Here is a 22,475-nt window from a genome sequence, read left to right on the forward strand (position 1 = left end):
CACTTTGTTTTTGAAGCACGCCAACTATCAGCAGTGCTGCAGCTTTTAGTCACACCTGCTGCACTCCTACCTTTCAATCTCCTTCCTCTTGAAGCCTCCTCACCTTCCGGCAACAAGCAGGTGGTTTGCCTTTGGCAGAATCAGGAAAGGAGAAATTAAAACGGTGGCTACTCCCAAGCAAGTTACAATCCAATCAATCTCTGGCAACCTTTGCATTAAAAGCTCGCTCCTCTACTTAGTTACAAAAGCCACAGCATTCTCACCTTCTCACTGTGTCATTTTTACTGCTGCTAAGATTAGTGCACCCAAAAGCACAGCCCATCTCTGCCACCCAGGGACCTTGAATGCTCTGTGAGCTGTTCCAAAGACAGAGTTCTGCCAAACATGCTTCTGCCCTGGTCATGGCTGTGCTTTCAGCAGTGACTGACACAAGCCTCCAGCCTCACTCCATCAAGGCTGAGAGCCAGAAGCTCTTTTGAACAGGGCCTAATTCCATTGCAGAGTCAGTTTTCTTACCCTACCAAAACCAGCTCGCTTTCAAACTCCCTTATGAACATGGAGATGTGAAAAATATTAATTCTTGTTTTACAAAACTTAGATTAAAAAACCCACAATAAGAAACAGAACCTGTTTTCCTCATGTTGCAGAGGCAGGGGCTGCATCTCCTAAGGGCAGCCACTGATGTGTGGAGGAACAGGGAGCTCTCTCCCGCCACAGAATTAATGATGAAGAAACCAATGAGGAGAGCAACTCTAGGAGAGGACATATTCTGCCACTCTTGGGTGGTTTCTGCAGAGAGGTCTGAAGCAGGGGTGCAGTCAAGAAGAACTCAAGGGTAAGCAGGGTTCACTTAGTATTTTAAGCACTGCAAAGTTTGCACTTTTCAGGGTACGGCAAAATAAAAGCACATGACCCTGCTGAGTTATTTATTGCAACACCTCTGAGTTAGCAAAAGATGCCTTTGTTACCCCCACAAAATGGCCTTTATCATTTTTCTTCCTCTGAAGTGCCAGATCTGCCAACACTGAAAAAAACCCCAAAATCTGTGTGTTGGTTCAAGCACTACAGTGTATCCTGCAAAGAGCAGGAAGGACTCACAGACCTGACTGAGTACTCGGGTGGATCTTTCTGCATTTTGGCTATGGAGTTAAGCTTGCAGTAAGAACTAAGTGTTACTTAATATAGAAAAAGGGATGTTATCTCAGTGCACAGAAATGCACTGCAGGTTCTTCAACAAACCACACATAGTGGCTGAACTCACGGTGACTGTCACCCCAACAGGCCACCCCAGACCTGGCTCTCAGGTGACCTGGCTTGGTCATTTCAGCCACTCAAAGCCATGCTCGGACTAGGTGGGTAAAAAATTGTACACAGACTAGGTGAAAAACTGCAGAGTTGTCCTTGTGCCTGAGGAAGAAGATGGCAGAATCAACGCATCCTTCACAGGCACACCTGCACCAAGGAGCACTGAGTGTCCAGGCAAGCCCCTGCCTTGGACAAGGCTTTCAGAGCATGGGCCACTTCCCTGGGAGCAAACCTCTCCTTACTAGATACAGCCTGAGCCAGCTGCTGTCCTTCTAATACCCACAAAATGTGACTGCACTGGAAAGATTCAAAACAGACTAATCTATCCTCTTATTTCCATAGAGATACACTAATATTACACTAAGTCCTAAGCAGAAAGCCTGCCTACTCTCTGGAGCTTCAAAAAGAGCCATACTTTGTCACTGAAAACCGCTACCAGCCCATGTCACTTGTGCGCCATGCACAGCAAAGCACAACACGCACCAGCAACCATTTATCCCTTATTATTGACTTCTGACCCCGAGGGCAATTTCCATTTCTTACCCACTTTCTCTGCTTTAGAAGCAGCACAGGTTGGGGATGGCAGGGCTGGAGCTGCCTCTTTCTCTGACATTTACTTCTGTGCAAGAGCAAAGCCCTGGGGCAGTGGACACTTCAGCAGGAACCACTCTTCTTCACTAGGGGCTGAAACAGCCTTGCATCTTACAAGGAGGATGATGCTAACATTTAAATCAGTTAATTAAACCTTTAACAGGAGCCATCCTTCACACTGTGAAAAGTAGCCAAAGCAATGCAGAGGAGAATTAGCAGGCTGCACACTTGGCAGTGTCTCTGACAGGACCAACAGGGAATGTCTTCAAAGGGAAAAGAAGTTCCCAGGTTCTACCCAGAAGGTGGAGGTAGTGAAGAATGGCCACAGGCTTTTCAGAGCCAGTCTAGCTGTTCTGCAACTCCTGAAGTGAAATCTTAAAGGTGTAAACCATCTTATATTTTCTTCTATCCTCAGGCACAAGAGAACAAATTAAAGAAGTCTTCTCATTGGAGGAAGTTATTACCTCATCCCCAGTTTTCCCAGCAGAAGAAAGCAATCTAGGATTACTAGTGGAGGTTATTTGAACAGAGGTGAATTGCTCCCTAAGCCATCTTCCTCTTACTGCATTGCGTTAAAAATACACAGAGAATATTGAAATCAGTAATTCTGGTGTCCTTTGAAAGGAGACAGCCAGTTAATGAAGATGCTGTGGTGCACAGAGGCAGCTCTGTGCTGACTCTGCCAGGGAGATTACAGGGTAGCAGATTCCTGTGCAGCAGGGAATGACTGATGGAAAGCGTCTCCTCACTGGTGGCTCAGGGCACATATTGCTGGTTACACACAGAGTTGTTCACTGACTTCAGGTAAGCAACTGGGACCTCTCCACTTCAGATGTGATGCATTCTGCTTTAACTTTATACACAATTTAAAAGTGGAAGTGTGTAGCAATGGTAGCTTCTTACATACAGCCAGTCCTTCTGAGAGGTGATGTTAAGCACGTAACAGAACAACTCAGTGAAGCAGAGGAGCTGTGCTGGCAGTAAATGAGAGTGTCACAATGATTGGTTTGAACTCCTGCAGAGGCAATTTAACATCATTTTGGTGACAGTGCATCAAGAACACACAGGAATTCATTCTAGTGTCAGCATAACTTTTATTTACTTATTGCTGTCAATATGCACAGTAAAGGAAGACCTGATGTGGCTACCTCCTGCATACAATACTTCTGAAGAGTCAGATATTGTGGCTTTGATGGTAATAGAACAAAAATGCTGTATTCACAGGCCACAGGGTGATTTTCCTAACTACCTGAATTATAGATGCATTCCCTAGCTATCCTTTATTCTGTCCTTTCCAGCATCACCTAATATAGACCTTGTAACTGGAAAATAGCTAGAGGTGATTCGGGAGCAGCATAAAGGAAAAAATATTTCTGTATTGCTTTATCACAGCCCTTCAGCCTTGTAGGAGCAAGAATTCATTTGTGGCTTTCTAGCATATAAACCACAGAAGGATCAAGTATGCTAAGGAATGATGGAAACAATCTTCTCCTACCATATTGACCTATCATCATAAAAACATCATCCTTCAGAGCTGGCTCCTCTGACTGGATGAAACCTCCCAATGACTGGCAGGATACTGGTCAGTAACTGACTGAAATGGGAAGTACAGGCTGTGCTTTCAAAGCTTTTCCTCTGGTCACACTAGAGTGATTTCACCCAGGAGCATTACATTGTCACAAGATGCTCTTCTACCCAGCATGAACCCCTCTCCTCTGGTTGGTAAAACAAGGCTTGCTTCCCAGCAAGCCTTGACTTTTCCCTAGGAACAGCACTAAACTGGTAGGGAAATATGTAGGTGACCAGAAGCCAAATGCTGTGAATGGACACTGTCACAGTCTGAATGGGACAGTAGCAAGCAACTACCTGTGTGTCACTGGACAGACATAATACCCAGGGGTCCTGATGCCATGAAAAGTACAGTAAATCTGCACTTTACCACCCTCTAACTCCTAGCTGTACATGTGATGCTAACTTTATTCACCTTTGTATTGTCTATTTCTTTATTTCCCAATTAATATACAGGAGAAAACAGGGCATCACGCCAAGTGTGCTTATCCTGTGCTCTGTAAGTACCAAGCAGTGCTGTTTCTAGAGCATAGGTAATTATTAGCCAACTGCTTGCTTAAAATAGGTGGGAGAGGCTGCAAGGGGTTCCACAACAAAGTGATTCCTCTCCTGTACTCCTGTTCCACAGCCCTGACAGCTTGCCTGAGGTGGTAGTGGGTTTTGGTGCTGGACAGTCCTCACCCTCCTGCCTTCCAGCTCATTTTACAGAGGTGTTGAGGAAGCCATCAAAACTGAGTCAAAGGCTTCTTCACACTGAGGAATAGATAGCAAATAGTTAACACCTTCCCTAGCACACATTCCCCTGTTCTGACACAGGTAGATGTCCCAGTGCAAAAAATGTGTAGAGGTGGCCCTGGAATGTTCTGCCCACCATGAAAACAGCAGAACCCTCCCTCCAGCTTGCATTGATGCCATTGAGTTACCTATAAGCTCTTCTCTGTACATGATCCTCTTTGGACCCAAATCCACAGCATCCTCCTATTGTCTTCACCTTGTGTTCTTGCTGTTTGCTTGAAATGATGTAGCATCAAGACAAAAGGTTTGGCCCTGTGTTTGATACTTTTGCCTGTGCTTGGGAGGCTAGGACTGCTGCAGTCTTCAGGAAGTGTGCCCCATTGAAGTGCTGCTTGACTGAGGGTGTGCAGTGAGCCATCTCCTAGAGGGCATCAGGCAGAGCAGGGTGAGCTGTGTTCAGCTGAGGAGATTACACTAGCTGGAACATAGGCTGCTCAAGGCTTCCTCAGAAGCACTTGTGTTTGGCAGACACACTAGACAGGGAAGGAAAGGAGAGGCACTTCCTAAGCTACCATCTCTGGTTCACTTTAGCACCCACTGTGGCATCTTGGCAAAACATGGCTTAATGTAAGCAGCTGAAGCAAACAGGTCTGGAGTGATCAGCAGAGGAGGTCTGCCAGGCTGCAGGAGCACTCAAACTAAAGCAAAGCCAATAACTGAAGGGATTGCCTACACACACCTCTCCCCCACCTTCCCCACCAAATGCCAGATCTCCCTTCTGAGCCTAGTGCCCCAGGCTGTAACTTTTGCAGAGCTGAATGCAGGCTGATCTCAGAAGCCTCCTCCCAAGAAGAGTCACTTTTTGTCCGCTGAAGCAGAATCCTTTTGTGACCTCATGATTTGATAGATAGTTTTCCTAAAACGCTGGTCCCGGCTCAGTCTTTTGGCTGCCTCTTTCAGCTCTTCAATGTTTTCAGCTTCTGCATGCGAGAAGATGAAGGACTGGGACTGTTTCACTGAAACAAGAACAGCACAGCAAGGTAAGCACTCTCCATCAGGGACACAAACTGAACATAAATCTTCACTAGAGTTCACAAGCCATGTGAGCAACAAGACTGACTAACTCAGTCTGTGATTAGGCATTCTGATTAAGTTATATTTAAGTATGTTTTTTAGGGGCCCAGGACCATCACTGGAGTTTAACTTTCAACATATATAAAGAAATAGGCAACAAGTACACAGACTCAGTGCCTGCTCTCTGGGAAAGGAAGCTCCAAGAAGCACTGTGGCTCCATTCTACTGCTAAGGAACATGAAATACAAATGACATTTGCCAACTTTACTGCTCTGCCAGCCCCATCAGCACATACCTGCTCCTGCAGGGTGTAAAGTAGAGGCTGCCCGATACCTACTGTCATTCCAGGAAGCGCTGGTTCTCCGGCAGCGGAAGCGGCAGCTCTTTATGCGGCGAGTGGCAGCCTTGTGGATGTACACGGAGTTCTTCATGATCACAGGCATCTTGGCCTCCAGCTCAGCATTGCGGATGCACTCCTCAAAGAACTCTGGGGAGAGAACACCTCTGTAACAGTGATGGGACAGACACCCCAAGCAGTGAACCAGTCACAAGGGATGCACTCGTTGATGGGCTAAACCAGGTTATGGTGACCTTCATGAACAACAATCCATAAAGCTCCAGAATATCATCTGAAAGAACATTTTCAAATGTTAATTTTCAAAGTGACAAAGACCTCCAGTACCCAACAAATGCATACTCAAGTTTAGAAAGAACTGCAGCCATCCATTCCATGCCAGTAGTTCTCACAACTGCTCACGATTCAACTGCCAAAAGCCTTTGATACTGTGATAAAACTTCTCAACTCTAAAGCCTTGCTCATCATACTTTCTTTGAAAGACTTCTAAAACCAATCAGGTCTAACTGGGAAAGGAAGATGTTGGCAACACCAGCACAGGCACACATGTTCAAGCCACACAAGTAAGGGATTTCTTAATAGCATAGCAAATACTAGCACATAGTAACATATATTATGAACTCCAAGAAAAGCCCCATGTCCAAACTCTGGCATTATTCTGCCCTATCTCCCACACAAACTGCTTTTCCTGGCCCATTTCCCCTCTTATGGTCTGAGCAGTGTCTATTCTGCCATTCCAGTCTTGTCCTGCCTGTTGCTGGTTCCCTGCTGTTCAAAGGCATTAAGTGCTATTGTGCCCAAACTCTTCTATAAAGGGCAGGGCAGAGCTACAGGAATCCCTTGGAAGGACTGAGGTGATCTGTGCTGGGACTAGTGTTATGGGAAACATTGCTGGTCCCTTATTTTCTCTAGTGCTCTGCTCATCAATACATTTTTACTCTTTTGAAGCAAACATCCTCCAAAATCTAAGGCTGGAAATATCAGGAGACATTCAGTACCAGTTACTCACTCATGCCCTGTGAAGCTCTACTTGAATGCTGAGCTCAACACATCCACTTTAGCTCTGTTTTCTTACCATAGCTCTGAGCCAGTGGGATGAAGTTCAGAATCATGCCTGTTTTTCTCCATTTAGAAATCTTATGTAGAAACTACTGAATAATACTTGTTTTACTTAAATATATGTAAATTGTAAGTAGGTAAATAGACATAAAACTATTTATACATTTATTTATCCCTATTCACCTAACTGTGCTCAGAATACCACAGGACTTCTTGACTTTTCTGTATTGGCCCAGTACATCCACCCTTCACTGAAATGAAGCCTTAACTGTACAGACACAGCAACTTCATAAGTGCTTCTCCCTGCACTATAATTTGAGCATGGAAAACGAGCAAGATTTTACTCAAATGAGGCTGCTGATGTCAGTTCCCAAGCCTGACTCAAGCCAAATGCCAGGGTAATGCCTCCCAAGAGAACCCCAGAAGACCCAACCCAAACAAACCAAGAAAAGGCAAAGAAACAGGGATAACCTGTGAGGAACATCAGTCTTACACCTGACCTGTGCACTGCAGTGCTGGGCTGATGCTGTGATTCAGCTCTGAGAAAAGATCCAAACTTCACCTTCTGGGTCACCTACCAGCACGTTGCTACAGCAACCATGGGCCTCCTTAAAGTGGTGATATTCTTGTAACCAAGGCTGAGAAATAAAGCCTTGAGGGGAATTAGAGGATTCCTTATAACTCACACCTAGTCAGTAGTCAGTTTTTGTAGCTCTGCCACAGCTTCCCGGTTTGACATTTTGGAAAGTATTTGCTCATCTCCAGGTTTGCCTTCCACCCAACAGAGAAGGCTGGAATAATTTCATGCTCCTTTGACAGGCTGGTATAATTTCAACCTCTTTTGAGGGCAAAGCACCAACTACCTACATAGCACATTATGGCTCCTCAAAGGGGAGGTGTGGTGGAGATACAAGAAGTTGGGAGACCACATTTATGTGCAGCTTTGCTAATTTGGAATCTTCTTTTTGTGTCTGGGAAGATAGGTAGAAATTTCCTCTCTTAAGTTTGTTCTTCAGTAGAGAGGATGAATGACTAACTTACTTCTCAAGTTACTGACATCTGCTTTCATCTTCTTCTCTTTCTCCTTGTTGCAATTCAGAGAGTTTAAGCCTTGCTCCAAGCTCTGCAATGCTTCCTCAGCTTCTCTCAGCCTCTTCTCCAGATCCATGCGGACCTTCACTTCAGCCTGAGGAAGAAAAAGGAATTGCTGAAAACCAGCTTGTTTCTTAGTAGACATCCTGGTAACTCACAAGGTCTGAGGGACTTGCCACAGATGAAAATGAAAAGACAACAGTGATGGAAATCCTTAGAAATATTGCAAGGCAACATAAAGTTGTTTCTCATGTCTTCAGACAGAATCTGAAGTCCAGACTGTTATAGTGATTCTCCTTTACTCTGACTTCATTTTTTCACAGTTTTCCTCCCATTGCATAAACCATATGGAATCAGAGATGGTATTTTAACACATGAATTTGTGCTAATGCAAGTACTTGCAGCTGAGCAGGAACAGAAGGACATCAATCCAGCTGAGACAGACTGAGAAAAAGGCAAGCAGTTCCCCCAAAGGGATGTACAGTGCTTAGTTTCAGAAACAAAACATAAAAGAAGTTAGAAATACAGTACTAGTTTAACAACTAGTTAAGACTATTTTCTTAGCAGTTGCCAGCTACTTCCTTAGTTGACCTAAGCTTAGGTAAACTTAGCTTTAGTCTGGCCAAGTAGGTTACAAGGTAAGAAAATATTGGATGTGCAGGAAAAAGAATAACTCGGAGTTTTTCTGGATAAAATATTTGTATAAGGAGGTTGCGTATCAAACAGCCAATTGTTAATATGACCTTTACATTATGTAGATTTAAATAAAATACCATACTTTGTCCAGTTACCTTTGCATAGATTAATGTATTGTCTGTTACAAAGGAGGGCTGGTCCCTCAGCTGAATTCCTCTGCTTTTGAACCCAAGTTCTTGCAGAAGTTACTGAAGATTTAAAACTTTTAAGGTTGGTTTTCTGAATAAAAGTGAGAAGGGAAGATGTCTGCTCAGTTCTGCAACATCTATATTAGCATTTCTTTGAAATCATCTTTATTCTTGATTGTGTCTACTTTCCTCTTTTACTTTTTTTTCTTCTCTCCATCTATAAATTATGCTTTCACAGTAGCAAATTAAAAGACTGTACCGAATGGATTAATCAGGCTTCAGGATACAAAAATAAATAGTAGTACTACATAGATATAAGATGGCAATTTCATGTGTTACCATGATATCACAGTGCTTTGGGTAGGAAGAGACCTTAAAGATCATCTCATTCCAACCCCTCGGCCATGGGAAGGGATAATCTTCACTAGTCCAGGTTTCTCAGAGCTCCATCCAACCCAGTCCTGAACACTTCCAGGGACAGAATATCCACAACTTCTCTGAGCAACAATGCCTCACCACCCTCACAGTAAAGAATATCTTTCTAATACCTAATCTAAACCTCTCCTCTTTCAGTTTGAAGCCAATCTCACCTGTACTATCACTACATGTCCTTGTAAAATTCCCTCTCCAGCTCTCTTGTAGACACCTTTAGGCACTGCTGTAAGGTTTCCTTGTCACAGCCTTCTCTTCCCTAGGCCAAACAGCCCCAACTCTCTCAGCCTGTCTTCACAGGAAAGGTGCTCCAGCCCTCCAAGCACCTTGGTGGTCTCCTCTGGGCTCACTCCAACAGGTCAATGTCCTTCCAGAGCTGGATGCAGCAGTGCAGGTGGGGTCTCACCAGAGTGGAGCAGAGGGACAGAATCACCTCCCTCGCCCTGCCTGCTACTCTGCTTTGGATGCAGGCCAGGATAGAGTTGGCAATATGAGGCACAGTTAATGAAGATTTATGACCACAATGTGAAAACTAAATAAAACCAGAGTTTGGCTTGATAGGGGATGAACTGAAAGAGAAAACGGAAGCATTCTGAGCCCAGGGACAGCAATATGTGAGATATGCAGGGGATACCTTGAGGTCTCTCTCTGCCTGCTGTTTCTCTGCAGTCAGCTCCGAGAGCGAGTTCTGCAGCGCTTGCGACTGGGAAGAGTAAAACTCCCGCTCCTCCTCCAGCGCCCGAGACCGCTCCTCATTCTCCTTCATCCTGGTGCATGGCACAGCAAAGAGAGATGACCATTCCCACCCCAGCACAACTCACAGGAAGGAAAGGAGCTCAGTATCATGATGGGGCATGCTCGACTACCTGACTGCCCAGAGCAAAGAGACGCTAACAGGAGCACTGTGTGCTCCATTCCAATAACACAGGCATTGCTGCAGAAAGCCAGGTGGACAGTTCTTGAATTCTCAACTCCCAGGTGAGGCCCAGGAGCACCAAAAACTCCTTATGGACAGGCCATGAACACCTTCACATGTCCAGGTACTGGTTTGAAAGGAGCAGGCCCAACTGGGAGCAAGTTCAGCTGCCCTGCCTCACTCTGTCTCCTCTGAAGGATTTGTAACCTCACCTCCTGCCACTAGAACCAGACAAGATTCCAGACTTGTCTGGTGCTGGCAATCAAAAAGCAAGTCAGCAGACAGTCACATCATTTGGCACCACTAAGCCTGAGCAGAAGTGTCCTCTTTTCCCACTTCACCTTTTCTCTGCTAGGAGTTTCTCCTGCAGAAGTTGCTGCATCTTCTCTTCAATCTGTCGCAGGCTGCAGTGCAGTCCCCAGATGGGGCTTTGCTCCTTGCTGGGGCTGGTTGGAGGTGGGACTTGGCTCTCATTTTCTTCCAGCATCTCCAGCATTTGTTGTTTTTCCAGGGACAGCTCCTTGAGGAAGGACAGAGATTGTGAGTATCAGCCAAGTCTAACGTTTCTGCTCCTGTTCCTGCCTGGTTCTTCCTTACTAAGTACCTCCATCTATATATCCACATGCCTCATACAGGTTAAACACAGGAATAACAAAATTTGGGTTTCATTTCATACCTGCTTCATGGGGAGGAAGCCTCCACCATAGCCTTTGCTATGAAAGGGTGAACCAGCAGGCTGCTTTGATGTGATATGCTAGTAAGGACACAGCTCAGGGACTGGAACCTTGAGCTTCCCTGGTGCATCACACATGCAGGCAGCTTCCCTGCCTTCCCTGCTCTGCTTGTCCCTCAGAGGGAGCTAGAGGCATCCCCTCTGTGGTACTTCTAACTGCAGGAAATAGGACACATCATGCTGTTTGCCTCCAAAGTGTTCAGTGTGCAATTAGGGCAGGAATGGTACTTCCATAGCTTTCCAGCTCTTTTTTTCATAACTACAGGCAAGGACAAGAGCTCAAAGGAACAGATTTTTGGACAAACTTGCAGGATCTGACACAAACATTAAAGATGACCTTGCAGCTTCAGAATGCCAACTGTGTGGAAATTTCACAAACCATATACATTTAGAAAAGACTTTCCACAAATCTCACCAGTAAGGAATTATTTTAATACATCAGGACTCTGTTTCCTAGATTCCTGTGTGGCACATGATTTCCTTGGAAATCCTGTTTAGTCTAAGAACAGCCCACAGTGAAGGTTCCTCAGCCTCTTTGACTGCCTGCCTGCCCATCTAGTGAAAATTCTCTGCCTCCTCTTCCACCTAATCTTCCTAAACTACAACTTATTATGGTTATTGTCCTACCACCGTATCACCTGGTACTGGTGAGAAAATCTTGGTTCAGTTGTGCTCTGTGCCATTTCTCATCCTTTTCTACAGGGGATTTGGGTGTTCATAACAGCTACAAAATGAACCTGGGCATCTGTACAGCACTTCAACTCTGGCATTAGCAGATGTTGGATTCATTCCATGGGACAGCATTGCTTTCAGGCCAGAATTCTGTCACTCAGAGGGGAGGAATGGTCACTCACCTCTAGGGTGTTCTGTAAGGACTGTGTCAGGCTTCGCAGCTCTTTCTTTTCTTCCTCCACTCCTTTAAGGGAGCGGGCTGTGAGCTCCAGCTCCCTAAACAGGTAAAAAGGGTGACAGCTATTGCAGGGGAACAACAGCCCCACAGACTGTGCCCAGGCTGTGCAGACTGTGGGTCTCCTGGTGCAGGACCTGCAGCCACAAGTTTGCCAGGAAGCATCACATCCTGCCTTGGACACACTAGTGGTGTTCAGGAACTGCACTGTGCCTCCTGATCATCAAACCCAACCCAACAGTTATTGTGCTTCTCCAGCAAGGGCAGAGCCACGGTTGAACTGAAAGAGCTCTGACAGGGCAATCACACCTAAGCAGAGCCTATGAGAACAAAAATGGTTTGCAAAATCACACTGGCTTTTCTGAGATGCTACTTGGGGAGAAAAAAAGAAAACTAAAAAAGAGAGCAATAGCAAAAAATGCCCTTTCAACACTTGGGGCAAAGCACTTGGATTCTTCTATTTCTAAGTACCTTTGCTGCTCTTATTTTGCATAGTTAACTTGAAAAATGACAAAACTATTCTCGGTGAGGTAACATCATCATACATCCATTGTCATTCAGCTGATGGTGGAAAACCAGATCCAGGTGTCTGGACCCCACATAGCTGCTGAGTCAGTTGAACTAATTGCCCTTCTGAAATCTTCTCTTGCACCTGTCCATTGCCATGCTACTCCAACTCATCTGGGGCTTGCTTGTGTCCCAGCATTTTGAAATTAAGTTGCTGGAGGCCTGAGTGCAACATGAAGCTAATCTGTATTCTATTAGTCACTTGCAATAGCAAATGCAGGTAAAGAGCCCACAACCATTCCTGTCTTGGTCAATGTAGCATCTCCTTCCTACTTGCACAGAATAGGTGGATTTTACAGACTGTTTTGATTCATCACAGTGGTACTTTTGCCTGGTGTGGGAGTTGTGTCCCCTTCCTGCCCTGCTGCCGTACCGCCTGATCTCCTCCTGCTCCAGCCGCAGCTCCCGCACCACCTCTTCAAAACGCTGCTTCTCTGCTTCCAGGATCTGGTTCAGACGCTCAAGTTCCTGCCCCAAAAGAGAAGACAGGATTGTACCCTGCCCCAAGAGAGAAGACAGGATTGTACCCTGCCAACACAGTTAGGAGAGGCTTCCCTGTTAACAATGCCCAGGACTTCTGACATGGCATTTAACCCAGGCTGTGTAGAGCTACAGGGTGTCTGATTCCACCACACTTTTGTCCAGGAGCAATTAGAAGGATTTGAGGTTGGCTGAGGTTTTTCAGACATCCAGAAGTCCCAGCCAGGTTACCAAGCACCTGGAAATCTCAGACATGCTCCCTGCACAGGTCAGCTCAGCCACATATATACAGAAGGTCCAAATCTCCCTGAGAATTTCTGGACTCACTTGTAGGTAGCATTTTCAGGCACCCACACGTGCAGATACAGAAAAGCCAGATACCCTCAGAATGCAGCAATCCCTGAATTTCTGTGCCTGAAATGTGATACTTCAGAAAGGCCATCTCAGCCCTTCTTGTAACCCCCACTGGGGCAGGAAAGCACAAACGATTCAGTTACAGCTTTGCATAGTTAATCAGCCTGTCACTACCCTTGTGCTGATAAAACCATATTTAGAGAGCACCAAATACCACAAGCTCTCTTTCATGTAGTGAAACAGTCTCTTCCCTTAGTCTAGCGGAAGCAGTTGCACTGAGACCTACTGCAGATGGAGAAAGACAGGACCAAAATTCCCAACAAGGGTCCCTCTCCTGGTCAGATCCCCTTGCAGCCATAGGTGCTGTGCAGAACTCCTGCTGTGGGCCCATGCCAGTCACAGAACAGTGCTGGCACTGGATAAATTCGCAGTAAGACTCTTGCTCCATGGTGCAGGTACATAGTTCAAGCTGCTTTCCCAACATACTGCTCTGAAGCCTCCAGGCTCCCAGAGGGTCAAACCACAGTTCAGTGAGCTCTAGCTTCAGTCCTTCACAGCACCAAACTCCTTCAAACTAACCCAGCCCCATCTGCTCTTTGTGGGCAGTGGAGTTACTGTGTGTGGCTTTGGAAGAGCAGAGATTTGTTCCAAGATCTTCAAAGTCATTTCCCTCCCTGTGGCTGTGGGCTGTGCGGCAGGCCACCTCACCAGGGGCAGATGTCTCTCTGCAAAGGCAAAAGGAGCTTAGCCCTAAGCAAGTGTCCAAGACACTTTTGGATTTTAGCTCTCCAGAAGTGTATGCAAGAAATATACAGGCCTGAGAAGCCTGGGTAAGCATTGCCACCTTTCCTAAGGAGAGGGAACAGTCATTTTGGATTAACTGGAAATGAGCATGAGGCACTTTGCTACATTGTAACATGGTGGTCCATATCCATGCAGACTTTCCAACAGCTTAAGAGGACAATCCATTTGCACAGCTATCTTGCCATGACTTTATGATGGTGCAATAAAAATCAGTATAGATTTGGATCGGTAAATATAAGGATGTGCTACTTTTATTATATTAAACAATTATAAGTTAGGAATCGTTTGAAAAGCAATTATAAACATGATAAAGCAACCTGGTCTAGTGGAAGATGTCCTTACCTGCCCATGGCAGGGGGGTTGGAATGAGATGATCTTTAAGGTCCCTTCCAATCCAAACCATTCTATTCTAAGGTAAATTAAGGTATAATAGTCACATCTAGGGGAGTGCTCTCTTGATTTTTCCCTGGTGCAACATTTTTTATTCTCTCTTCTCTGTTGTGTCCAAAAAACCCACATTGTTTTTGTGCTCCTTGTTTCTCAGTATCTGTTTTTTGGATACAACAGTAACTCTGTGCTAGAACAATGTTTGTTTACTTGCTTTCTAACTGTGGAGACAGGTCTTAATTGCCACAATCTTCCTGAATCTGTGAAATAACAATTGTGTAATTCAATTCAGTGAGTACGAATCTCATTTGATCTTCCGCCCTGGTCCTCCTGCAGTCACACTGGCAAAACTGCTGCATGGAAGGTAATAGGGAAAAGGAGCAGGGCTACACCTCTGTAGGCACAGGTCTTATACCTCTCCTCATCCACAGGACCCAGAGGTTGGCTGGAGACTCTTGGCCTCCACAAGCCTCTCTCCCTGAACACTGACATGCTTTTGAACCAACAAGTCCCAACCTCCCAGCCCTGCCACGTGGCAGTTGAAAGAAATTGGCTTGTGATGAACTCACCTCTTTTTGCTCCCTCTGCAGACACAGCTCTTCCGTTTCTTCCATTAGTTTATCTGCAAGCACACAAAAAAACTCCAAGCACAGAGAAAAGCATTTTATATCCTCCGGATATTTACAAACAGAGAAACACTGATTTTTTGGAAGCTTGAAAATGCAGAATTCCCTGTTCTTTTGTGTGTATTTGTCTGGGAGGGCCCAAAGGCTGAGATGGCACTAATGGGAAGTTCTATAATTTCCCTCCTGCCAAATAACTTAATAAACTAAACAAGCATATTGCTTTGTACTCCTTCTAAGGTTTCTTCTCAATGTTCTTAAAGAGCATTAAGAACACCTTCACCATCCTCCAGCTGAGTAAGGAAAATATTTTTATCTCTGCTTCACAGATAAGGAGCAAGGCACAGAAAGGTCAGGTGAGTGCAGAAAGTCACACAACATGTAGCAGCAGTCAGTTTTCCTGTAGCTCAGTGCCCCATCCTCACCTGCCCAGCCATCATCCTCTCCTTAGCCCTCTGGACAGCACTGCCCAGCCCTGCCAACTCCCTATTGTCACCTTGGGATGTTCAAGCCAAGCCACAAAACTTCTGCTGTACAGAGCAGTTCCCCTCAACATCAGCTGCTCTTTTCCCCTGAATACACACACGCCCAGCAGAGGCTGTGCTCTGGGCCTCACCCTGCTGCACCTATGCTGTGCCAGCTCCAAGCTCAGAGGCTCTGCCTCAGGCAGCTCTGAGCCACACTCACAGGAGCCCAGCCAGAAACACTCCTCATGATCAAGCCTCGAGTTCAGCTCTGCCACGGGAGCAGGGACAGATTGGGTGTGGCATTTCCATCTTCCTCATGTCAGGTGAGTGAGGTGCTACTGGTTTCCCTGGTACTGAGGACCTGACAAGGTTACTGCTGCTGGCAGGATTACTACTCCTAGGAGGAATGCAGACCTCTACCTCCTGCCCAGAGCAGGGCTCCTGGTGCCAGAGAAATAGTGTTGCATTACCAAAGCTCTGCTGAGCACCACTGCTGCCTTTCTTTCCCACTCTCTTCCTCCTGGCCAGAACCCAGCACAGATACACTGTAATTACACGGAGACTCTCCCACCTTCACTCTTCTGCCCCTCCTGAGGGGCCCAAGCCCTGGACTTGATGGGTTCTGTAAATTCCATGTCTGACAGTGAAACCTGGATCCCAGCTAGGTGGAAGATAATTCAGTGTGAAATCAAGAAATTCCTCAGAGCAGTGTTCCTCCAGAGAACCTTGACCTGCTTGCAGGAACAGTACCTGACCTCAAAGCTTGACTACAGGATGGACACAGATCATTGAAGGTAAGGCTAATGAGGCAGAAGCCTTAGCACTTATACAGAAATAGACAGTTCCTGTCAAAAGAAAGTAACCAACTGTGACAATGACCAGCTCTGAATGTTCTTGTCATGGATCAAAGAACCCAGTGAAACATATATATCATATTCCAAATATCTCCTGTTTGCCACAGAATGTGTATTCCTCTATTCCTCCACCACCTTTTCTTTTATCATACTAAAGACATCTTTCATCTGTTGAGCTCTTCAGTTTGCTCTGATGGTTGCAAAATAATGTTTTGATGAAACTTTCCTGTTTCTAATTTTCCTCCTATTTCTGCCCCTTCGGGTCCTTCTCTCAGCATCCCCTGTTATTCCTTAGTCAGGTGTGGAACCCCTTCTCCCTGCCTGCCTCACGTACGAGCCCATCCATCACCTCACATGTGTGAACAGTGCTTGGATGGACAGAATAAACATGCCTTGACACTGGAGTTATGATCACTGGTACATGTCAGACCACGTACTGAGATCAGCCCTGATCAGCACGGATGCAGAAATGCAAAAAGCTCCTTAAGACTCCTCCAGTGGCTTGACAATTCAGAGTAGATACCATGAGCCCCTGCTCAAGGCATCATCAACCTGAAGCACCCAAATGTCTGCTACCTTATTTAAAGCAGATAACTCTCCAGACAAGTGACCCTCAGCCCCCAGGTCAGAAGGTCTCTTAGACCTGAGGAATGCTGTAGGGGGGCATCTGGGTTAAAAGGGCTACTCTCCCTTGGCTCTTCCTATAGCAGTGTGGGGATGAGATAGCTGGACCTCCCAAGGCAGTCAGAGCATCCAAGTTATCAGGCCATGCAGAGGCTGGTTCCTAAATAGGGGATAGGACTACGTAATCTACCTCTCTTCAAACCTAAATTATTTTACATTCATCTGGAGCAAGTGTTCTTTCTCCACTGCCTATAGAGAGAGCACTGCCATTAGATTAGCCACTGCCATTAGACACCTCAAACAAGCCCATGTAAATGCTCCCACTTCCAATATGAACAGTGTGAGCAAACACAAAGATCAAGTAGAGTAAGACCAAAAAAGCCACCAGCTAGATGAAGAAAACTCATGTATGAAAAGGTGTGACCAACCTCAGAAGTATCAGTCCTGTCTGATTCAGGGAGACAAAACTACTGTTTGTTTGCCTGCGAGCAGCTGAAACCAGCACATCCAAACCTCTCAGGGGTGGCAAAGGTTTGTATAGATGAGCCATGGAGGACTGCAGCATGCTGGGCAAAGCACATTCCTCCTTCACACTCCACACAGATGTCCAGATCCCACTTTTGCATGTTTTGACTCCCTTTAGACCTGAATTTCAGCTACTGACTATTCAAAAGCTTTGGTCAGAGAAAATCTGTAGCTTGGCTTGACCACACTGATAACTCCAGGAAAAGCAAAATTACTGTTTTGGCCTTTATGGCTTCTCAGAGTAAGAGTTTCCTACCTAAATATTCCTGCTTCTCCTTGGCCAGCTGTAGTCCTTGAGCTTCCAGGCTCTCGATCATGGCTTCTCCCAGCTGGGCATTCTTCCAGGTCCTGAGGAGAGCAGACACAAAGGAGGCAATGTAAGAGAGCTAAGGGTCCCATGGACTAGGACAGGGGACTCAGCCTAGCAAACTACCAAGGAATTCAAACATACAGACTCTCATCAGCTGGGACCATGATTCTCTAAAAGTTTTCCCCACCAATGAATTGGAGAAATTCTCCTGGCATTCAGTAATTTTTTTGTTGTTGGTGGTGGGGTTTTTTTGTTGGTTTTTTTTTGTTTGTTTGTTTGTTTTTTGTTATACATAGGCTGTATGTCAACACTTCACAGGCCTTCAAATGTTTTTTTCCAGTGTTCTGGAGAGTTCTATACTGAGCTTAAGTTTGAGGGCTCTCCAGACCAATCCAGCATATCCACAGCCCACAATTGCCACAGGACGTACCTTGAACCCTTTAAACGACAGACTTTAGAACCAGATTTTAGTTTTTAACTCTAGTAACTTCCCACTGCCAGCAACATGGTCTTCTGCAGCCTTTCCAGTATTTTTTATTAGAGTCACTCTTCCCCTTCAGACTTCAACTACTTATTGAATCCTTCCTATGGTCTTCTACCTTCCTGGCATCCATCATCCATCCTGGAACCAATCAACCCCTCCTCTGCTAAAGCTGTAAGCCACTAGGACTTGGTGTCTGGCCCTACACTGTGAGTCAGGTGCTTTTTCCTGGCAATGAAGAAGCAGAGATAAAAGTCAGACAAGATGCTGGCAAATAGGGAATGTTAAAGGAAGCAGGCATATTCGAAGAGCACCTTGTGTTATTGTAGGACCACTGGCCAGAGGATCTCAAGGTCTCTTAAACACTTTATGAAGCAAAGCTAAAAAAAAGGGCCTGTGGAGCAGATACCCATTACTGATTGACAGACAGGCTAGGCTTTAATACAAATATTAAACACCAAGGACAAGGATGCAAAAAACCCAATAATAGAACCAGAAATGGAGTTTGCTGCTCACTTCTATTCATGTTTCATTACAAAAAAAAATCTACACATATAAAATGCGTAACATTAAAACATACATAAAATTGATTGCAGTCTGTTTATACAGATGTGCATACAGGAACAGCAATTGTTGCCCAGAAATTCTTCCATCTTTGTTAAATCCTAGGGGATGTTATAAATATTAAATATCTGTAAAGGCCTCTTTGTGAACGATTTGAAATTGTAACTGTTTGGAAACTGTTAATTTGGCAATCTCTTATTTCAAGGCAAGCTGTACTTTGTCTCTTATAAAAGCCAGACAAATAAATAAAACACACACCACCCCAGGGACCAGGCAGCTCACAGCTCCAGCAGCCCAAGCTCTTTGCAGATATATGTGTTTCTTGTCAGCTAACAAGGCTATTTCTTAGGTAGAGAGGAAATCAGAACGCTAATTTAAAAGGTGCTGTTTTGCCCACAGGTAGACATCTTCATCTGGAGTGAGAACATGTGGGTGTGAATGTGTTTTCTCACTAACATTCCCTGTTACAGGATGAATCTGATCCCAGAGAAGCAAACAGGTCAAGATGGGAGTGGGGGGAATGACAGAGTTTATCACGTGATTACATGGAGGGTTTCAAAACATCAGTAGCCTTTAAGGTGTCTGTTTATAGATTCATCTTTTCAGTGCTCCCTCCCTTCTCCAGACGAACAGGACATTTGCCTGTCTGTTGCTCAAAGGTTACTACACCCACTGCTGTGTGACTTAAAAAATACACTCGTATGACTGTGTAGCATTTAAGCTTTTATTCCTTTATCTGCTAGAACCACTGCCAGTGTAACCACAGCTACAGGGAGGTACCAGGTTATGACTTCAGCTGAGGGGCAACCAAGGGCTTCTTTTACTTTGTATTTCTTTCCAAGCGAGTTTTCATTGAAAAAAGCCACATTGCTTGAAGTACTGGAAAGCATAGGGCCAGGAAGGCTCATGGGACAAGTAGAAACCCCCTGCCTGAAAAAAAAAAAACCAAACAAACCACCAAAACAACAACCACAAAGCTGTAGAGAATCTCCATCATGTATATATCTCAATCACTGTCTGTTCCAGTCCTTCTGGAGCACTGGGAATATCTCTTTAGCTTTGGCTGCATTTTACCTTTCTTGGGAGCACCCACAGCCAATCTTTTGAGACACTTAGCACTTCTTAGTCCACAGGACATAAGTACTGTGTTACTTTTTCTCCTGCATTGCCCACCAAGTTTACTTTCTACCAGTTCAGGGAATGCTGCTGTGGACAGAGAGGTTATGTGTGCCCTTCTCCCCCAACACCAGCAAAGCCTCTCTCAGTGGGAAGAGAGCCTGGCAGTCTGGGAGTCAGGGCTGTGTGTGTATCCAAAAAGCTTTCACAATCTGGCAAGCATGGTAAATCCAAGCCACAACACTTTGGAAGTGTGGGGAGCCCATCAGTTCCCCTCTGCACTGAAGAAGCCATTTCCCTGTCAGGGCAGGAGGCTTGGAAAGGAGTGAAGAACCAAAGGGATCACAGAGCAGACTGTGATGGCGAGGCAATGACCGGTTGTGCAGGCACATACACATGACCCACCCCAGATGGAGAGAGGCAGTGGACAAAATTAAAACAAAGGACAGAGGATACTTCCCAGCCTGGATTTGTTTTTCTATCCTTGCCTATTTCCGTATTTCAGGCTATGGAGTTTGTTTGAGGTTGGACTTTTTTTTTTTTGAGGTTGTTTATGGGGTTTTGGTTTTTTTGTTAGGTTTTTGTCAGCTTTAAATAATGATGAAAACAGCAGGATGATCCCAGCTAAGTGTTGTGGTGCCACCGGCAGTACAATCTCCATCTAGGAACAAAAGAACATTATAACAGATTGCCTAGAATAATTCAACTGTATTCTTTTAGCTTTTATATTCACTGCAGATCAATTTATTGGCCCATGTTGGCCTTTCTGACTGTGGTTTAGCTCCCAACCTGACCTCATTGAATCACATAATCTGTGCTTTTCCTCACATGCAGGCTACCATCAGCACTGATGAGACTGGCATGAGAACTGCACCACTCCCTGATGCAGGAACAGAAGCAGAGAGGGGAGGAAAGGTGCCTCAGGCAGATTTTCAGCAAGGTGCAGGTGGTTTGCTGTGTGCTAGCAGCCACTTCTACTTTCTGCCTTAAATGCTACTGCTGGAATATTAAAGCATGGACAAGTGAACAGGCTGGCTCTGTGACAAATGCAGCAGTGCAGGCCTTACTTGTGCACACCCTTCCTGAGTTATGCTACCTTCCTTCTTCTCCCCCATACACACCTGAAAGAAGAACTTGGTCACAAATTATTGCCCTTGGAAACAGTTCATCTTAACATTGGCAAAGGTAAGTATAGACCTGTGCTATTTAACAAAAATCTCCAACTTGCTCAAGGGCAAACCCTGTGTCTTGTCACTTTCCCTCTGCAGTGGCCAAGGCTGCTCGTGCCAAGTGGGTGGCAGACCTCTGCCTTGGGCCTTGTGTCCCATGGGACTCCTGCACCCATGGAACTTCAGTGGACAGCTTTGTGTTCAGTTCATACACTACCATGGAGGTAACACCTTGTCCCAGCACCAAGGCCAAACACACTGTGGCAGCACAGAGCTTGGCTTGCGCTGATCCACCATAACATTAAGGTTCCCCATTAGTTACAAATCAACATTTGGAGCCTCACAACATTGAAATTAACTGAGATGTTGCCTTAGCATGTACACATACATGCACACACTGGTATTACAAGTTAAACAGCTTTTGTTCCTACAGTGACAAGAGCTCACACATGTTGTAATGCAGCCAGGAAAGGCTATGCAAAATACTGATTGCTTTAAGCCTCATAGCGGAATGGTAGGCTCTGCCCTGCAGACCGAGGAAGATTCTATATCTCATTTGGGAAACTCAAATCCCTGTTTAAGTGTTATCTCTTCTTGCATCTGCTGAGATTTAGAAGGAGCCTGCTCTGGTTTTACAGGACAGCTGCTCATTGCACTGGCAGGCTCCTGGGTGCTGGGGGATTGCAGAGCTGGAGGCCAACAAACTGCAAATGTCTGTCCGGCATTCTCAGCAGTGTGAGCCAGGACTGAACATGCACAGCAATCAAACCCTCTCACCCCTGCAGGTGAGCTGGAAAGGCTTTGCTAACACTGCTTCTCCTGGGATTTAGGCTGCCTCGGCGTTTCACAATTAAACTGTTTTGAGAGGCCAAATCCTGCTGCTGCATGGCCTGAGCTCCCACAGAGCTGAGCAGAAGGAATGCACACCCCACGGACACAGAATTGCATCACAATTACTGTTATTGATCAGTACTGTGCTGGTGAGGTCCCTGCTCACACAGGACATAGAGCCACATGAGCAGCTGCTCCCTAGCTTCATGTCTTGCCTGTTCTGCTCTTACTTTACCCCAAATTCATATGGAGAGGCTGTCTGACCCCCACTTCTGTCAAGCCTTGCTTCTCACACCAAACGGACCGTTCAGACCCAGGCCCCTCCTCTCTGAGGCACGACAGAGGGATAGCAGATGGGATTCAGTAGATCAGCATTTGGCAGATGACAGCCTGGGGTGGTGAGCAGAGAGCCACACTGCACACACACTGCATAACAAAGGTGGAAAGCTTTGCATCAGTTTTAGAGCACTTGTTTGAGAATGGATGGGTCCAGGAGGCAAGTGAAGCTCTCAGTTTTTTTGAAAAGCTTGTCTGACTTCCCATAGCCCTTCTAGTCAGGCTTCTTCCTCTTTACACATCTACAGAGCAGACCAAAGCAAATAAGGAATAGAAAGAAGCTTACACTTTTCCAGACTCCTGTAGCATCTCCAGCCACTGAGCCTGCTCAAACTCTGATTCGGCTGCTAGAACAATGTTACCCTGGAAGAGGGGAGGGGAGGGGAAAAAA

At 45.5% G+C, this 22,475-nt stretch overlaps 1 protein-coding gene across 1 annotated transcript in view; it reads right to left on the reverse strand.

Moving 5' to 3' along the window:
* Positions 1-2,987: 2,987 nt before the first annotated feature.
* PLEKHD1 (pleckstrin homology and coiled-coil domain containing D1) overlaps positions 2,988-22,475 on the reverse strand; it is a 35,342-nt gene continuing 15,854 nt past the window's right edge. The window contains exons 6-15 of the mRNA XM_063398725.1: positions 22,371-22,447; positions 17,534-17,625; positions 14,754-14,806; positions 12,533-12,627; positions 11,540-11,633; positions 10,294-10,472; positions 9,671-9,803; positions 7,730-7,874; positions 5,612-5,761; positions 2,988-5,216 (exon numbers count right to left, since the gene is read on the reverse strand). Of these exons, the coding sequence (XP_063254795.1) occupies positions 5,056-5,216; positions 5,612-5,761; positions 7,730-7,874; positions 9,671-9,803; positions 10,294-10,472; positions 11,540-11,633; positions 12,533-12,627; positions 14,754-14,806; positions 17,534-17,625; positions 22,371-22,447 (1,179 nt within the window). The 3' untranslated portion in view covers positions 2,988-5,055. The remainder of the gene's footprint in view (positions 5,217-5,611; positions 5,762-7,729; positions 7,875-9,670; positions 9,804-10,293; positions 10,473-11,539; positions 11,634-12,532; positions 12,628-14,753; positions 14,807-17,533; positions 17,626-22,370; positions 22,448-22,475) is intronic.

The sequence above is a fragment of the Prinia subflava genome, chromosome 5 (assembly GCF_021018805.1).
Source record: "Prinia subflava isolate CZ2003 ecotype Zambia chromosome 5, Cam_Psub_1.2, whole genome shotgun sequence".
Classification (NCBI taxonomy): Eukaryota; Metazoa; Chordata; class Aves; order Passeriformes; family Cisticolidae; genus Prinia; species Prinia subflava.